The sequence below is a fragment of the Castor canadensis genome, chromosome 2, assembly GCF_047511655.1.
Source record: "Castor canadensis chromosome 2, mCasCan1.hap1v2, whole genome shotgun sequence".
Taxonomy (NCBI): Eukaryota; Metazoa; Chordata; class Mammalia; order Rodentia; family Castoridae; genus Castor; species Castor canadensis.
This window is the reverse complement of record NC_133387.1, coordinates 132,986,487-133,001,465: the sequence shown is the minus strand read 5'-3', so window position 1 is coordinate 133,001,465 and position 14,979 is coordinate 132,986,487. Positions and strand designations below refer to the sequence as shown.

Here is a 14,979-nt window from a genome sequence, read left to right as displayed (position 1 = left end):
TTTTCCTTTTTTTTTTTTTGAAAAGGGTCTTTTTTGCTTCTAATAGAAACCAGATTTACCTAAATTTAAAATCTGAACTCAAATGTATACTTCATGAGACTAAAAAAAATTAGTATGTACTTCGGCTTCCCAAATGGCTTAACTTAGCAGGATATATAGTAGTCCTTAAAGCTACTAAATAACTGCCATTAGTACATTTCTCATAGGCTCTTCTGTTCTTTTCTTTAGTTCTTCATGTGTAGTTAAAGCTTTCTTTTTAATTGTGAGGAAGCTTGTCCTCGGTCACTTCTGAACATTAACAAGCTGGGAAAATTACACACAAACCAATACAATATTGCCTAATACTGACATCATTCCCCCACTTATCACCTGCATATGAGCTAATTCACATTAATGAAACTCAGCAGGTAGCAGAACCAGGCATGTCTGGGATGCCATGTCAGAGACTGCCTTGCAAGCACACCATTGGAACAAAAAGAAGTCATGTGTTGACACATTTCATGTGAGCCACAGGGAGGCCCTACAGCAAAGACTAGTCGAAGATGGCTGAAATAGCTTATCTACCAAGCCCAGGGCCCTTCCTGCAGTGCAGATTTACTGTTCTGCCCTTCTCTTCCCACACACAGGCCCCTAATAGAATTGCTACAGTCACATTTCTTGATTGAACTTTAGTAAGTCTTGAACCACCTGAGATTCAATGTAAAATTTTGACCAAATACGAGTTTTTCTAGAGAGAGGATCAAAACCTTTCATCACAATCTCTGAGATGTCTAAAAGCTTAACAGTGTTTAAGAATCACTACTTTAGGGTTATTTCCTCTTGCAGCCCTGTACATGGCAAGCTCAAATGCAAGAAGGAAAGGCCAGGCTATGGGGACTTGCCAGAGGTTTGATGAGAGGACTCACTACTCCAAGGCCCTGGGAGTTCAGGGTCTTGGGAATGGAGTGGGTGCTGTGGAATGGCAAGAGTGTGAGGGACATAATTCTTCAATTTCTTAAAACTCACATTAGATCTTGACATTGAGGTTGAGACTGTTGAATTGGTGTAAGTGCTGTATCCATTATGTACTCATTTGTTCTTTCATTCATCATGTGTTTATCAGGCTTCTGCACGTGCTGAGACTATTCTAGATGCCAAGTAGTGGGGCTGTATTCTAATGGAAGAGGATATGCAAATAAGCATATTTATATACTTCAGGAAATAATAAGTGATGAGAAAGTAAAGAAGATAAGTATACAGCAAGTAGGAATCAGGATTATACTTTAAGATAAAATGGCTAGGCATCTCTGAGAAGGGGGCATTATAGTTATGACCTGAGGAAGGTGGCTCCATGAGCCATGCAGAAAGAGCGTTGAAAGCTGAGGGCATGGCTAGTGCAGTGCAGCAGAAAGGAAGGAAGAGTGTCTGGGAGTTGGGGAAACAGCCAGAGCAGTGAGGCCAAAGCCAAGTTGACTTTTATCCATTGTTCTGCATGAGGGATATCATTTCACTATTGATTGTATGTTTGATATCATACTTGGGTTTCTACATGTGGTATAGTCCTGGACTATACCACTCCCTCGCTGGCTCAAGTGGTAGAGCACCTCCTTAGCAAGCTTGAGGCCCCAAGTTCAAATCCCAGTACCACCAAAAGAACAAAAAAGAACCTATTGCCTCCAAAGCAAATTAGATAAGCATTGTCAGTGCCAGCTCTGCTTTTGATCCTGGACTTTGGAGAAAAATATGGCATGTCATAGGTCCACAAAGTACTTGTATGTAAAACCACTCAGTAAAACATTGGAATCTGTGTGGTAAAGTTCTCCAGGAGCATGCAGAAGTAAGTGAGGAAGCTTGCCCATGAGCTGGGCCCCAAAGGATGAAAAGAAGTAGAATTTAATGGGAGGCATAGAGGTAGGGAACTCACATCCTGCATCCAAGGGCCTGTGAAGCAGAGCCCACTGTGATGGTTGATGTGGAGAGATCAAAGATACACTGGGGTGATTTCTAAGGACCTTGAATGCCACAGGTATCTTGGACTTTGATAATATCAGGTGACAAATCACATGGGCTCTTTGGGCCAGGGACTTAGACATGTTAGGCAAGCACTCTACCACTGAGCTATACTCCCAGCCCCTCATCATAAGGCTTCAAGTAGAACAGTGTGATTCGATACATGCTTACAGACATGAACCTTGCTGCAGGAGGCAGGTGAGCCCTCAGTGAGGGCTGTGTGTTCACTTCACTATCCCAGCGGCTGTTTTCCCTCAGACTGGCTTCAATGTGGCTCCCAGGAGCACTGCTCCTGCCCTGGTCAGTCGCCCGTTCTTGTGAACGGTTACAGGTTACAGGTTATAGTGATTCTCTGATTCTGAGGAACAGGATCTTCTTCCTTCTCAGATGGGCAGAAGTACATGGCCAGGTACAGTGACAAAGGGTTAACATGTGTTCTGGAGAGTTCTACTTTTTATTCCTGTTAATTCTTTTACCCATTTATCAAGTGAAGTCTTACACTTTGTGAATTTGTTTTATATAATCAACATATTAGCTTCTTGCCAAGTATATTACAAATATATTACGTCTATTTATGTTTTTCACTTTAATACCATCAATTTTTCTTTGGAAATTTATATCCTGTACTTGTAGAGATAAATATTCAGTTCTAATTCTGTATATGTTTGTGCCTTAGAAGAGTCATGCCACTTTTGTGACATTTTAGTGAAATATAATGTACACATATATAATGCTCAAATCATAAGCATGTTGTTCATGGAGTTTTTCTGAACTTAGACTCATTTCCTTTTTTTTTTTTTTTAAATCAGTCTGGGGCTTATTTTGCTATAGTAATAGCCATGTTTTATTTTATCCTTAATTTATTGAGCTCCTTTCCAAAAAGGATTACCTTTCTTACAGATCCCACTCACGTGATGGGCCTGTACCCTGACCTGCTGCCCACAGACTACAGGAAGCAGTTGCAGTACCCTAACCCGCTGCCTGTGCTCTCTGGGGCTGAGTTGGAGAAGGCTCACTTAGCTCTGATTGACTACCTGACACAGGTAGGTAGGTATAATACAGAGGTGTATGAAGCATGTAACTGGAAGTTCCAGAACCTATTTCTCTATGGTAGAGAATTGAGGGCCTATGATAATGAGATAGACATTCCATTAGTAAACGCTGGTGACGTCTTTCTGCTACTTCTTCCAACTTAACAGTACCAAATCTTCATACCAGGAAACACTCAATTCCTGATAAAGTCACAGTAAGCTGATATAGCAATTAAAAAGGGTAAATTTTAGTTGATAGCAAAGAATAAGGTCTTTAACAAACGTTTTCTTACCAGACATAATTTTGAGAGAAAATGTCTGTTTTTGTGGAAGACACAAATACAAATAACTTGACCACCAGAGATAAGAAACTGACATTTTAGTGTTTCCCTTTTACATTCTTATATATATTTATTGCAAATGGATTTCACACTATATACTCTGCTTTATAGCTTATTTTTAAAAATTTAGCCATATATTGGGAAAATCTTTCTTTAACAATATATATCCTTCTTTTTTTTTAAATTTTTATTGTTTTATTATTCATATGTGCATATAATGCTTGGGTCATTTCTCCCCACTGCCCCCACCCCCTCCCTTACCACCCACTCTGCCCCCTCCCTCTCCCCCCAACCCCCTCGATAGATATCCTTCTGTACCATGTTTTTTGGTAGGTATTTAAACTTTTTCAATTTACTGTTATAGACAGATGAGTAAAATTGTAAAATGACCACTGAAACTGTCCTCTCAAAGCCTCTTAACCCACAATTTCTGTCACTGAAAACTTTTGTTCATTTCCTGTGCATTCAGTGTTGGAGAACTTAGGAGTATTTTCTTCTTCCCAAGTGTTCTGCAGACCTTTGTAAGAGGTCTCCCAGTAGGCTCTGAGAAGTATTGCTGGAAATACCATTTTCTACTCCCTGCTTCTGGGTCAGTGAGCACCTGCAGGTCTGATCAGGTTTAGCCTTGGCATGTACTTGATACTAGGCTCCAGCCACTCACCTGTGACTGGAAGCCTCACAGAGCAGATAGCCTTGCCTTTGCATGCACAGTGCACAGCCCTGTGCCAGGTGAAAAACCTCCTAGAACATATTTCCCAAGGCCTGTGGTGCTACAGAAGGCCCTCTGCTGCCAGTGTCTTAGCTTTAGGAATCTGAACACACTTTATTCCCTGGCCTTCTCCACTGACACTGGGAATCCAGGAACTTAGCCAACTCTAGTATTATGCCAGAAAAATAGTAATGTATACAAAACAATAGGCTTTGACAGATACAAAACAACGCAATCTGGATGATTATACTTACATGAAGTTTTAATTTAAAAAATATATTTTTTGAAATGGGGTCTTGCTGTATCCTCATGCTGGTTTCAAATTCAATGTCCTCCTGTCTCAGTCTCCCGGCAGCATGGGCCATCATACCTGACTACATGAAGTTTTAGAATAGGCAAATGCTAATCTCAAAAACAGAGGGCTGCAAGTATAACTCGGTGAAACGTTTGCCTAGCATACATGAGACCCTGGGTTCAATCCCCAGCACTGCAAAAACAAATCAAAACTAATAGGTTATTGTTATTACTGCTATTGTATCTGTGGCAATTTGGCAGTCATCTATTTTGATTGCTAATGAAAAATGAAGGCTAATGTGAGATCTGGGTGGATTGGCAGGAGGTGATTTGGAGGTAGTCAGAGTTACTCAGTAGCTCAGGTGATGAAAAAAAGACTTAATCCTGCCTTAATCCCACATTTTTGGCCTTTGCAGAAACGAAGTCAATTAGTAAAGAAGCTGAATGACTCTGACCACCAGTCTAGCACTTCCCCCCTCATGGAAGGCACTCCCACCATCAAATCCAAGAAGAAGTTGTTGCAAATCATTGACACCACCCTGCTCAAGTGCTACCTACATGTGAGTTGCCTGCACACTCTGTTCCCCTTGGCTTGGGGACATGGAAAGGAGCTCTACACTCTAGGGGACCTGCCACTAATAAGAATGAAGTCGTTAATGGTAGGAACCATCTAGCCTTTGCCTGATGCCAATGAGTTTGTTGGAATTAAGAGGATAAGGCAAGCTACTGATCCAGAATCTTATAGCTAGGCTGGGGCACAACTCAAGTGGTAGGGTACCTGCCTAGCAAGCAGTACTATGAAAGGGCGGGGGTTGGGGAAACTTTCTTACAGCTGGCTGTTCTTTTCTAGTAAGATTGAGGTTAGCACTACAGGATCAACAGGGACAGTAATTCCTCAAAGAAAGTCTCGGCTTCTTCTCCCCCAGAAAGTGAAACACATTGTATAGAAGAGCATAAATGCTCCAAAAGCCCCTACCTGTCATCCTGTTTTCTTGTGCTTATATTACATCCTTGGCCTTCCAGCCCAGAGCAGACCTGGGCTAGGGAAGGGTGGGGTGGCTCCCAGGAAGCAGTTTCTGCTGAAGTCCTGCTCCTCCCCCCTCCACAGACGAACGTGGCCCTGGTGGCCCCCTTGCTGCGCCTGGAGAACAATCACTGCCATATTGAGGAGAGTGAGCATGTGCTGAAGAAGGCTCATAAGTACAGTGAGCTGATAATCCTGTATGAGAAGAAGGGGCTCCATGAGAAAGGTGATGGGAGGAGGGGCTTTTGTATGTTGATAGAATGTGTTAAGTCTCCCATGGGGAAGAGGCTCATGATCTTGTTCTTGGGCTTTGTGGTCAGCTCTGCAGGTGCTGGTGGACCAGTCCAAGAAAGCAAACTCCCCACTGAAAGGCCATGAGAGGACTGTGCAGTATCTCCAGCACCTGGGTGAGCCCACCTTTTGAAAACTGGAGACAGCTCCTGGTCTCCTTCCACTTAGGAGCCTGACTGGTCAATCTCCTTCTTCCCTTGTGTTCAATCAGATTCTTTCTCCACTTGGCATAAAAGTCACTCAGTGGGGGGTGACCAGCCCAGGGGAGCCAAGCATCCCTGAATGGCTAACGCTTGAACAAAGCTGTCTTGTCCACCAAATGAATTCTGAGGCCTCCTGCACACCTGCCTTTCAGTCCCATCAGGCAAGCCTTACTTTTGTCAACTGCTGATAAATCTTATTTTTCCCTGTAGGCACAGAAAACCTGCATTTAATTTTTTCCTACTCAGTGTGGGTGCTGAGAGACTTCCCAGAAGATGGCCTGAAGGTAGGTCATGAAGCCTTTTGGATTTGTCTGGTGCCATAGTTGGTCCTGACTGTACCTAGAAAGACAGCAGTGGATACAGGAGGAGGCTGGACTCATGCAATTCCTTTGGACTTGGGATAAAGTGGGATGCATGAGACAACAGTGTATATGGTAGAAAAAGCCTTGCCCTGGGACCAGGAGTCCTGTGGCCTAGTATGCCATCCACTATCCAGCTTCTGAAACCTTCCTGTATACCCTTCCTCTCCAAAAGTATCTGTGTGACCCAGCGCTTGCACACATGTGTGTTTGGTAGAACTCTAATCAAGTGATTCTGCTGCTGAAACTCAGTTTGTTCTGACAGATATTTACCGAAGATCTTCCAGAGGTGGAATCTCTACCACGAGATCGTGTGCTTAGCTTCTTAATAGAGAATTTTAAGGGTCTCGCTATTCCTTATCTGGTAAGATATATTTTGGTCTGCACTAAAAAGCTTTCAACCCAGGATCCAGGTCTACACAGTTCAGTTAGCAGGCAGTTCAGCTATGAGGGGTGTTGTGACACTTGGGCTTGGTGGAAATGAATAGAAAAAGGTTATTTCAACATCCTCTGAAGGAGGAAATCCCAGGAGACCGAACTGGAAATGCTACCTTGATGATACCTTCTGAGTCTAGTAAAGTACAGAGGAATAAAAGAATAACATTTTAGAAGGAAAAAAAAAATCTCAATCTCATTTTTATGCAAACTTAGCAGTCACCATTGCAACTTCAAATAGGTTTTATGTACCATATTACAAACATTTAACCTTAATTACGTGGGCCAATATAAGAGTTTGAAGGACTCTAGGACAAAGTTAATAAAATGAGTTTAAATTGGAAATGGAAAAAAGTACTTCCTGAGATTGCTGAGTTGTGTTGTGAAATTTCCTGATGGTATTAGAAGAGCTGTTCCTCACTGGGTATGCTGGCACATGCCTGTAATGCCAACACTCAGGAGGCAGAGGCAGTAGGGTCATGAGTTTCAGGCCAGCCTGGGCTGCATATTGAGACCCATCTCAAAAAAACCCCAAAAACAAATTAGAAAAGAGCTGTTCCTGGGTAATCTTTGCAGTTTAATTAGGAAATAATCTGGGTGGGACCTGTTGGGCTATAAACATGTGAAGGAGACTGGGAGACCAGTTCCTAGCTTGTAGGTTATCAGCCAGCAGACCTACGTCTCTCCTCAGGAGCACATCATCCACGTGTGGGAGGAGATAGGCTCCCGGTTCCACAACTGCCTAATCCAGCTGTACTGTGAGAAGGTGCAAGGTCTGATGAAGGAGTACCTCCTGTCCTTCCCTGCAGGTACAGTTCCCACTGAAAGATGGTTGGTCCAGTCCTTAGAGGCATGACAGACAGGTGCCATGTGTGGTTGGAAAAGCAGGTCTTACTGTTCTATGTCCAGGAGGTGGAAAGTACCTTACAAAAGCCAGGGGCATGTGAGACTCCAGAGCCATTAACTAGGTCTGGGCATCTCTAGGGGAGGACAGAAGGAACAGATCTGTCTGCAAGATGACAGCTGTGTTGATAAGAAACCTGTTGACCTACCAGTATTTCTCTGTTTAGCCTACTTTTCTTAACCATAAGCTGATGTTTTGTGGCCATAGAGACCATAAAGTAAAAGAACTCTACCTGGAAACCCCTGTGGCATCTCTTTCTGATCATGTGGTGTCACCATTGAGCTCCGTTTCCCCCCAACACCCCAGTTTTTGCCCCCTTTTTGGCAGTACTGGGGTTTGAACTCAGGGCTTTGCACTTGTTAGGCAAGTACTCTACCACATGAGCCACGATCTCACATTGCTTCCCGACAGCATCCTTTCACGTCGAGCTTGGTTTCCTTTCAAGGCAAAACCCCAGTCCCTGCTGGAGAGGAAGAGGGTGAGCTGGGAGAATACAGGCAAAAGTTGCTCATGTTCTTGGAGATTTCCAGCTACTATGATCCAGGCCGGCTCATCTGTGACTTTCCTTTTGATGGTGAGTGTCTGACGTAGGCCCAGAGTCACTTCAGCTGAACATAGTACAAAAGCTAATCTTGCCCTTTTTACTGTTTCCACAAAGGTGGGCCTGGGAAGAACCCTAGGTTTCAGTCCAGTGCTCCTGCTTCATCCCTTCTGGAGATTCACTTTTTTACCAGAGCTGAGAGAAGCCTCTTCTGGTTGTAAAGCACTGCTAATTAATTGATAGGTTGTAACCTGTTACTGCTTTTCAACATGTCCTTGCCAAGTTCATTGTTGAGCACTGTTCTTAGTCTGGAAAAATTCATTTGCAAAAGACAAATTTGTCTGATGAGTAAGTTTGTGAGCACTGAGCCCAAGTGTTTGCTTACTTTCCCTGAAGCGCCTGGCTTGATGTGTAGATGTTATTATATACCTGCTGCTACATGAGTTCCCTTACCCATTTTAGAAGTGATCATAAAAACAGGATACAGTAACTTCTAAAATAACTCCCTTTGCTTTTAAAAATGTCAGTACTTTTCTCCTTGAAAAAATAAGGATATTTTCTTCCATTTTATATATATATATATATTTTGTGTGGAGGGGTGAGTACTGGAGTTTGAACTCAGGGCTTTGTGCTTGCTAGGCAGCTACTCTACCTCTTGAGCAATACCCCAGCCCATTTTACTCTGGTTATTTTGGAGATAGGGTCTTGCTTTTTCCCAGGCCAGCCTGGACTATGATCCTATTTTTACACTTCCTGTTAGGGCTGGGATGACATGTGCACACCATCACACCTAGCTTTTTTTCCTTCAAGTTGAGATCTCACAAACTTTTTTTTTTTTTTCTGTCTGGGCTGGCCTGAAACCATGATCCTCCCAGTCTCTGCCTTCCACATAGCTTCGTAGCTTGGGATGACAGGCACTAGCCACCATGCCCAGCTATTTGATTAAGATGGGTTCTCTCAAACTATTTGCCCACACTGGCCTCAAACCATGACCCTTCTAATCCCAGCCTTCCAAGTAACTAGGATTTCAGGCATGAGCCACCAACACCTGGCTTATTATTTTAATTTTTACTATTTTGGTGCTAGAAATTGAACCCAGGCACATATTCTACCACTGAGCTTCACCCCCAGCCCTTTCTTAAATTTTGTGTTGCTCCTGTGCTCATTCCTCTAGGAGCCTAGTCCCTGACCTTGTGCTTGCATATCCCTTTCCTCCTAGGCCTCTTAGAAGAACGAGCTCTCCTGCTGGGGCGCATGGGCAAACATGAACAAGCTCTCTTCATCTATGTCCACGTCTTAAAGGATACAAGGATGGCTGAGGAGTAAGTGAGCCCTGTCCTCCCACCTCCCAAGGAGTAACAAGCAAGCCTTCCAGAGATGAGTGTCAGGAAGGCCAAGAAGCTCATCACCTGTGCTCTACTACTGGAGGGCAAGTCGCCCTCCATGCCGGCCCCTGGTTTTGGTTATCATTAGACTGCTCAGGCAGGCCACATGGATGGCATATCATCTGGATGTAGTCCCTTGCCTGCTCTCACACCTTCTCCCTTGCAGGTACTGCCACAAACACTATGACCAAAACAAGGATGGCCACAAAGATGTAAGTAATAGCCCTGACACAGGGAGCATATGTATGTTTCCTGCTCCTTTAGCAGACTCAGCTTACCCAATCCAGTGTAACCACATTGGTACTGGTGTGACTGCTAAATGAGACAGGGCTTGGGTGGGTGCACCGAATGATTTTGCATGTGTCTCTTGAGGGAGAAGCAAGCCAACTGTATGCCTTGGTTTGCTTGCGTTTGTTTTCCACATGCTTATTAGCAGTCCCCTGTCCCTATCAAGAGTCCTGATTCATGTACTAAATTAATGTGGCTCAGCACAGCCCACTGAGGAGGAACATCTGGTGGCTCTGATGTACTGTCTGGAATACATACCATTTTGTCAGTGTCTGGGGACATTTGTGATTGTTGTGACTGGGGGGTGGAGGTGCTACTAGAACTAGGGGTAGAGGCCAGAGATCCTGCTAAGTGATGCACAGCCCCAACCACAAGGAATGATCTGGCCCCAAATTTGGAGAAATCCATGGCGCTGGTACCAGTAGATAATGTGGTAACTCATCATGGGCTCCTCCCCACCTGACAAAATGTGGCTAGGGTCTCAGTTTTCAAAGCCAAAGAACATGAGTGATGTTTTTAAGTTATTTTGCAGTGTTAGCAATTTATAAACACAGGCACTTGGTTTCTTCTCTCAGGGAAAAAGCAGTCTTTGATTCTTTAATTAACATTCTCATTTGACTGTTTGACTTCACCAAATTTTGAAAGGTGAAAATGAGTTTTAAATGCTCCCTGAGGATGGGTTGCTATAGACCAACCCGTCTAATCTTTTTTTTTTTTTTTTTTATTACTCATATGTGCATACAAGGCTTGGGTCATTTCTCCCCCCTGCTGCCACCCCCTCCCTTACCACCCACTCTGCCCCCTCCCTCTCCCCCCTACCCCCTCAATACCCAGCAGAAACTATTTTGCCCTTATTTCTAATTTTGTTGTAGAGAGAGTATAAGCAATAATAGGAAGGAACAAGGGTTTTTGCTGGTTGAGATAAGGATAGCTATACAGGGAGTTGACTCACATTAATTTCCTGTGCGTGTGTGTTACCTTCTAGGTTAATTCTTTTTGATCTCACCTTTTCGCTAGTTCCTGGTCCCCTTTTCCTATTGGCCTCAGTTGCTTTTAAGGTATCTGCTTTAGGTTCTCTGCGTTAAGGGCAACAAATGCTAGCTAATTTTTTAGGTGTCTTACCTATTCTCACCCCTCCCTTGTGTGCTCTTGCTTTTATCATGTACTCAAAGTCCAATCCCCTTGTGTTTGCCCTTGATCTAATGTCCACATATGAGGGAGAACATACGATTTTTGGTCTTTTGGGCCAGGCTAACCTCACTCAGAATGATGTTCTCCACCGTCTAATCTTTAGGACTGCTTAGTACTGGGCCTCTGGGATTTGCTGCTAACCTGACATGAGTGACTTGTGCCTATCTGAGACAGGTGTATCTGTCCCTGCTTCGGATGTACCTGTCGCCCCCTAGCATTCACTGCCTGGGGCCAATCAAGCTGGAACTTCTAGAGCCACAGGCCAACCTCCAGGCTGCCTTGCAGGTCTTGGAACTGCACCACAGCAAACTGGACACCACCAAGGTCAGCGGTCCTCCCCAAGGAAATGTAGCACTGAATGAGAAGAGCAGTGGGGAAGGACTAGGGTCTGAGAGCTCTTGGCCTCGAGTGTTTTCTCAGTCTCACTCCTGTTCTGCCTCAGCCTTTTCTCATTTCTGTTCCTGTCCCTAGGCTATCAACCTTCTGCCAGCAAACACTCAGATCAATGACATACGCATCTTTTTGGAAAAGGTCTTGGAAGAAAATGCACAAAAGAAACGGTTCAATCAAGTGCTCAAGAACCTTCTTCATGCTGAGTTCCTGAGGGTATGGGTCTAGGGTGACCTTGGTTTTCAGTATGAGATGGTTTCCACGTGGTTGGTTCCCACTGAAGCAGAGTTGTATGTACTTGTACAGTATAACTCCAGCTGTCCCAGCAGCCAACATGACATGTCATTACAAGTGTTTTGACAAGGAGTATCTGTGAAGGCTAAGAGATGAACAGTGCTGACCCCTGCATTCTGTTTCTGTGTGCTGGACATGGAACTTTCCCTTCATCTCTTGTAGGTTCAGGAAGAGCGGATTTTGCACCAGCAGGTGAAGTGCATCATCACAGAGGAGAAGGTGTGCATGGTGTGTAAGAAGAAGATTGGAAACAGGTAAGCCTCATCCACCCTTAGTGCATCCAAGCTTGGGTGGGGGATCCCTGGGGTGGGAAATGATCAGGATGGATTTTTGCCCTCCAGCCAAAGAGAAAATCTGCTCTCTATCCTGACTACTTTTTGTCTTTTGATGGTGCTGGGGTTTGAGCTTAGTGTTTCACTCTTGCAAGGCTGAGCCACACCTCTGCCATACCTTGATTTCTTGGGCATTGATAGGGCAGGCCCTGCTGTCTGGGGGTGGTCTTTGAGAATTTAAAAACCAGAAATTAAATTCTGCCTGAGTGCTGGGATTATAGGTATACACTACCATATCAAGCCATCTTTATGTAAACAATGTTTAAGGTTATTTTATAAAATAGATTTTTATGTTAGTTTTGTTTTGTTTTTGAGAAGCACCACCATGCCCCGCTAGAAAGTCTTTATTTTTTAGAATGAGTCTGTGAAGGAAGAAAAAAAGAAATCTTTCAAGCTGCAGCTCCATGACACGCAGACCCCTGCACCAGAGTCACAGTGTGTTGTTCCGTAGTTAGTCCCCTTCTAAGCAGAGTGTTTTCTTTAGAAAGACCCAATTCACTGTCCCTTGTTAGAACTAGCCTGAAACTTGTTCTGATGAGCAGTGTTGACCGTCGACCTTCAGTAAGCCAGTGCTGAACTGTGGCCACATGTTCTGCACTGGTTTGTTTATTTATTTATTTTTGGTTTTGGGGTGCTGGGATCAACCTCAGAGCCTCGTGCCTGCTAGGCAGATGCTCTGCCACTCCTAGCCTTACATTGGTTATTTAACAGGAAATGTCCCCATGTACTTGAGCTTTGTGTAACTCATCCTCTTTATAGTTGTCTGATAGAAGTGGTGGGTACAGCAATGCAGAGACCCTTGGCAGGCTGCTCTTTGGGCTAGGGTGGCTCCTGGGGAAGGGGCCTCTTGCAGGTACTTGAAGAGTGTGTTGGAGGCCGTCCTCCTGCCTGAGCTATTCTTCTTTCTTGCAGTGCATTTGCAAGATACCCCAATGGAGTGGTGGTGCATTACTTCTGTTCCAAAGAGGTAAACTCAGCAGATACCTGAGTCCCATGTCCCATGAACTCGGCAGTGGACAGCTCGGCTATCCCAGAGAAGTGAAAGAATGGCCAGCCTTAGGAATCTGGGGCTGCCACCACCAGGCATCTCCCACTTTGGACACTACTGGCTACCTTGTGCCCTAGAACATATCTGAATTAATTAGACTCATGGTCTGGCATTGCCAGCTCCTTATAGGAAAAGAGATTAGTGATACTTTACACCATTATGTTGCGGGCAGTTCCAGGGAATTTAACATCGTCTTGGACAGGAGGACATGCACCGTCTTGCCTTTGCATACCAGTCAGCTGAACAAGGACACTTCTCTCAATTGTTTGTACCACAGGGTTGTTTATTAAGTTTTCTACTAAGATGAGTGCACAGCGTCACAAGGACCCTTCAGTGTGACTGCCTGGAGAGTCCCATGGGAGGACCACTCCATGCCACAAAGACCAGACAGCTATGATTCCCCACAGGAGCTGTGCCCTGTGTCACCCCGTAATCTCCCTGCTTGTCTCATTAATTTTTCAATCTCCTTTTCTTTCTATTTAATTTGCCCCTTTATCTCCCCTCACTGTGCCACCCAGGCTTTCTCTCCCACTCTGTGGGCTTGGGAATGGCCAGTATTTAAAATAAGAAGCAAGAGGAAGTCTGGCTCTCTAGGAGCACACTGGTAATCAGCCATCAGGGACATTGTGAGTCCTCTTTGGCCATAAGCCCTCTGCCCAGAAACTTAAGAGAGTGCTGTTCTCTGCCTTGGAAGGGGCTTTGATGCCTCACTACCCTGGGTATGTGGTCTCCAAGGCAGGGGTCTCCACAGAGGCTCCTGCACCATGCAGGCAGGTTGTTCAGTCTTTATGAGTGAGCTATTTGTGCTTTGGATGCCTTTCTTGTCTCCAGCCAGTTCCCATCCTCTCACCTTCCAGTCCAGCTTAGCCATCATTCCCCTGTTTTAGTCTGTTGGGTTGTAGGACTGCTCTTGGATAGCCAGAAAGGTGGGTCTGTACTGCATGCAGGGCGTGATCAGATCAGGAACTGACAATGGCTGATGCTTGAGTGTTTGTGAGGTATTTGGGGACAGCAGAGAGAGATGCAGGAGGGTGGGGGCAGGAGGGGGACCCTGCCAGAGCTGTACAGGATGGACTTTCTAGTACTGCAGGCTACATGGGAAAGTGGTCCTATATCCTGTCCTCCCTTTTGCAGTCACTACCCTAATGTCTTTAAGGGTAGTGAGAGGGTGAGTGACAGTGCCTAACACTGACATTGTGTTTGTGGCCTGTCCTTGACATACCATAGCCCTATGAATGGCAGCTTTGTGCTGGGTTGGGCTCTGTGTTGTAGGATGACTTGCTGGTGACAAGTAGACAAGGCTCCATCCATGCACACTCTCTGGAAGAGTCTGAAGAGATGGAGTGAGTACTGTCAGCACCATTTACAGATGTGGGGAACTCCACTCAGGTCTGTGAGTCTGGGCAGCACTTGAAGAGGGTTCTATAGAGCAGTACATGGAGAAAGAAAAGTCACTGTCCCTAACAGCCACAGCCACAGCCACGCACAAGAGGCAGTGCTGTCAGTGGCCCCATGAGCAGTGGTGGAGCATCAAGCTGGCCCTCCCAGCAAGGCAGGAACCTGCCCTGCCTTCCTGGCCTCCTGTGCTGATGCCTCCACTCTAATGAGCTGTCTGAAGCAGTGGAGTAAAGAATGTGTTTTCTCCTGTCTGGCATACATACATACGTGACTCCTTTTCCCAAATTCTGTTCTTACTTCCCTGACTCCCCACTCAGTGTGAAGAAGGCTGGAGAGAAGAGCTCTGAACCAAGGACTGGTGAAGATCTTTAACTGCTCCTCATAATAAACGTAATCAAGCAGGAAACCAAACCTTCTTGGGTCTCTTTTTTCTTCTTCTGTGGACTTGGATGAAAGTGACAATGAATGGATAGTCATTTAGCCAAGAACAGAGAAGAATAAGCCACTTGGTAACTAAGAAAAATCAAGTAGC

General features: G+C 44.8%; 1 protein-coding gene across 2 annotated transcripts in view; it reads left to right on the top strand.

Moving 5' to 3' along the window:
- The window catches only part of Vps39 (VPS39 subunit of HOPS complex), a 48,458-nt gene extending 33,600 nt beyond the window's left edge, over positions 1 to 14,858 (top strand). Inside the window, exons 12-26 of one of the 2 annotated variants that reach the window (XM_020158030.2) lie at positions 2,890 to 3,032; positions 4,781 to 4,924; positions 5,473 to 5,614; positions 5,709 to 5,795; positions 6,093 to 6,166; positions 6,507 to 6,605; positions 7,368 to 7,485; positions 8,026 to 8,154; positions 9,341 to 9,443; positions 9,673 to 9,718; positions 11,160 to 11,309; positions 11,457 to 11,591; positions 11,832 to 11,923; positions 12,914 to 12,968; positions 14,765 to 14,858. In XM_020158030.2, the coding sequence (XP_020013619.1) occupies positions 2,890 to 3,032; positions 4,781 to 4,924; positions 5,473 to 5,614; positions 5,709 to 5,795; positions 6,093 to 6,166; positions 6,507 to 6,605; positions 7,368 to 7,485; positions 8,026 to 8,154; positions 9,341 to 9,443; positions 9,673 to 9,718; positions 11,160 to 11,309; positions 11,457 to 11,591; positions 11,832 to 11,923; positions 12,914 to 12,968; positions 14,765 to 14,794 (1,547 nt within the window). In that variant the 3' untranslated portion in view covers positions 14,795 to 14,858. Of the gene's footprint in view, positions 1 to 2,889; positions 3,033 to 4,780; positions 4,925 to 5,472; positions 5,615 to 5,708; positions 5,796 to 6,092; positions 6,167 to 6,506; positions 6,606 to 7,367; positions 7,486 to 8,025; positions 8,155 to 9,340; positions 9,444 to 9,672; positions 9,719 to 11,159; positions 11,310 to 11,456; positions 11,592 to 11,831; positions 11,924 to 12,913 lie in introns of both variants that reach the window. The other variant, XM_020158031.2, reaches the window with a different exon arrangement.
- The last annotated feature ends 121 nt before the right edge of the window (positions 14,859 to 14,979 follow it).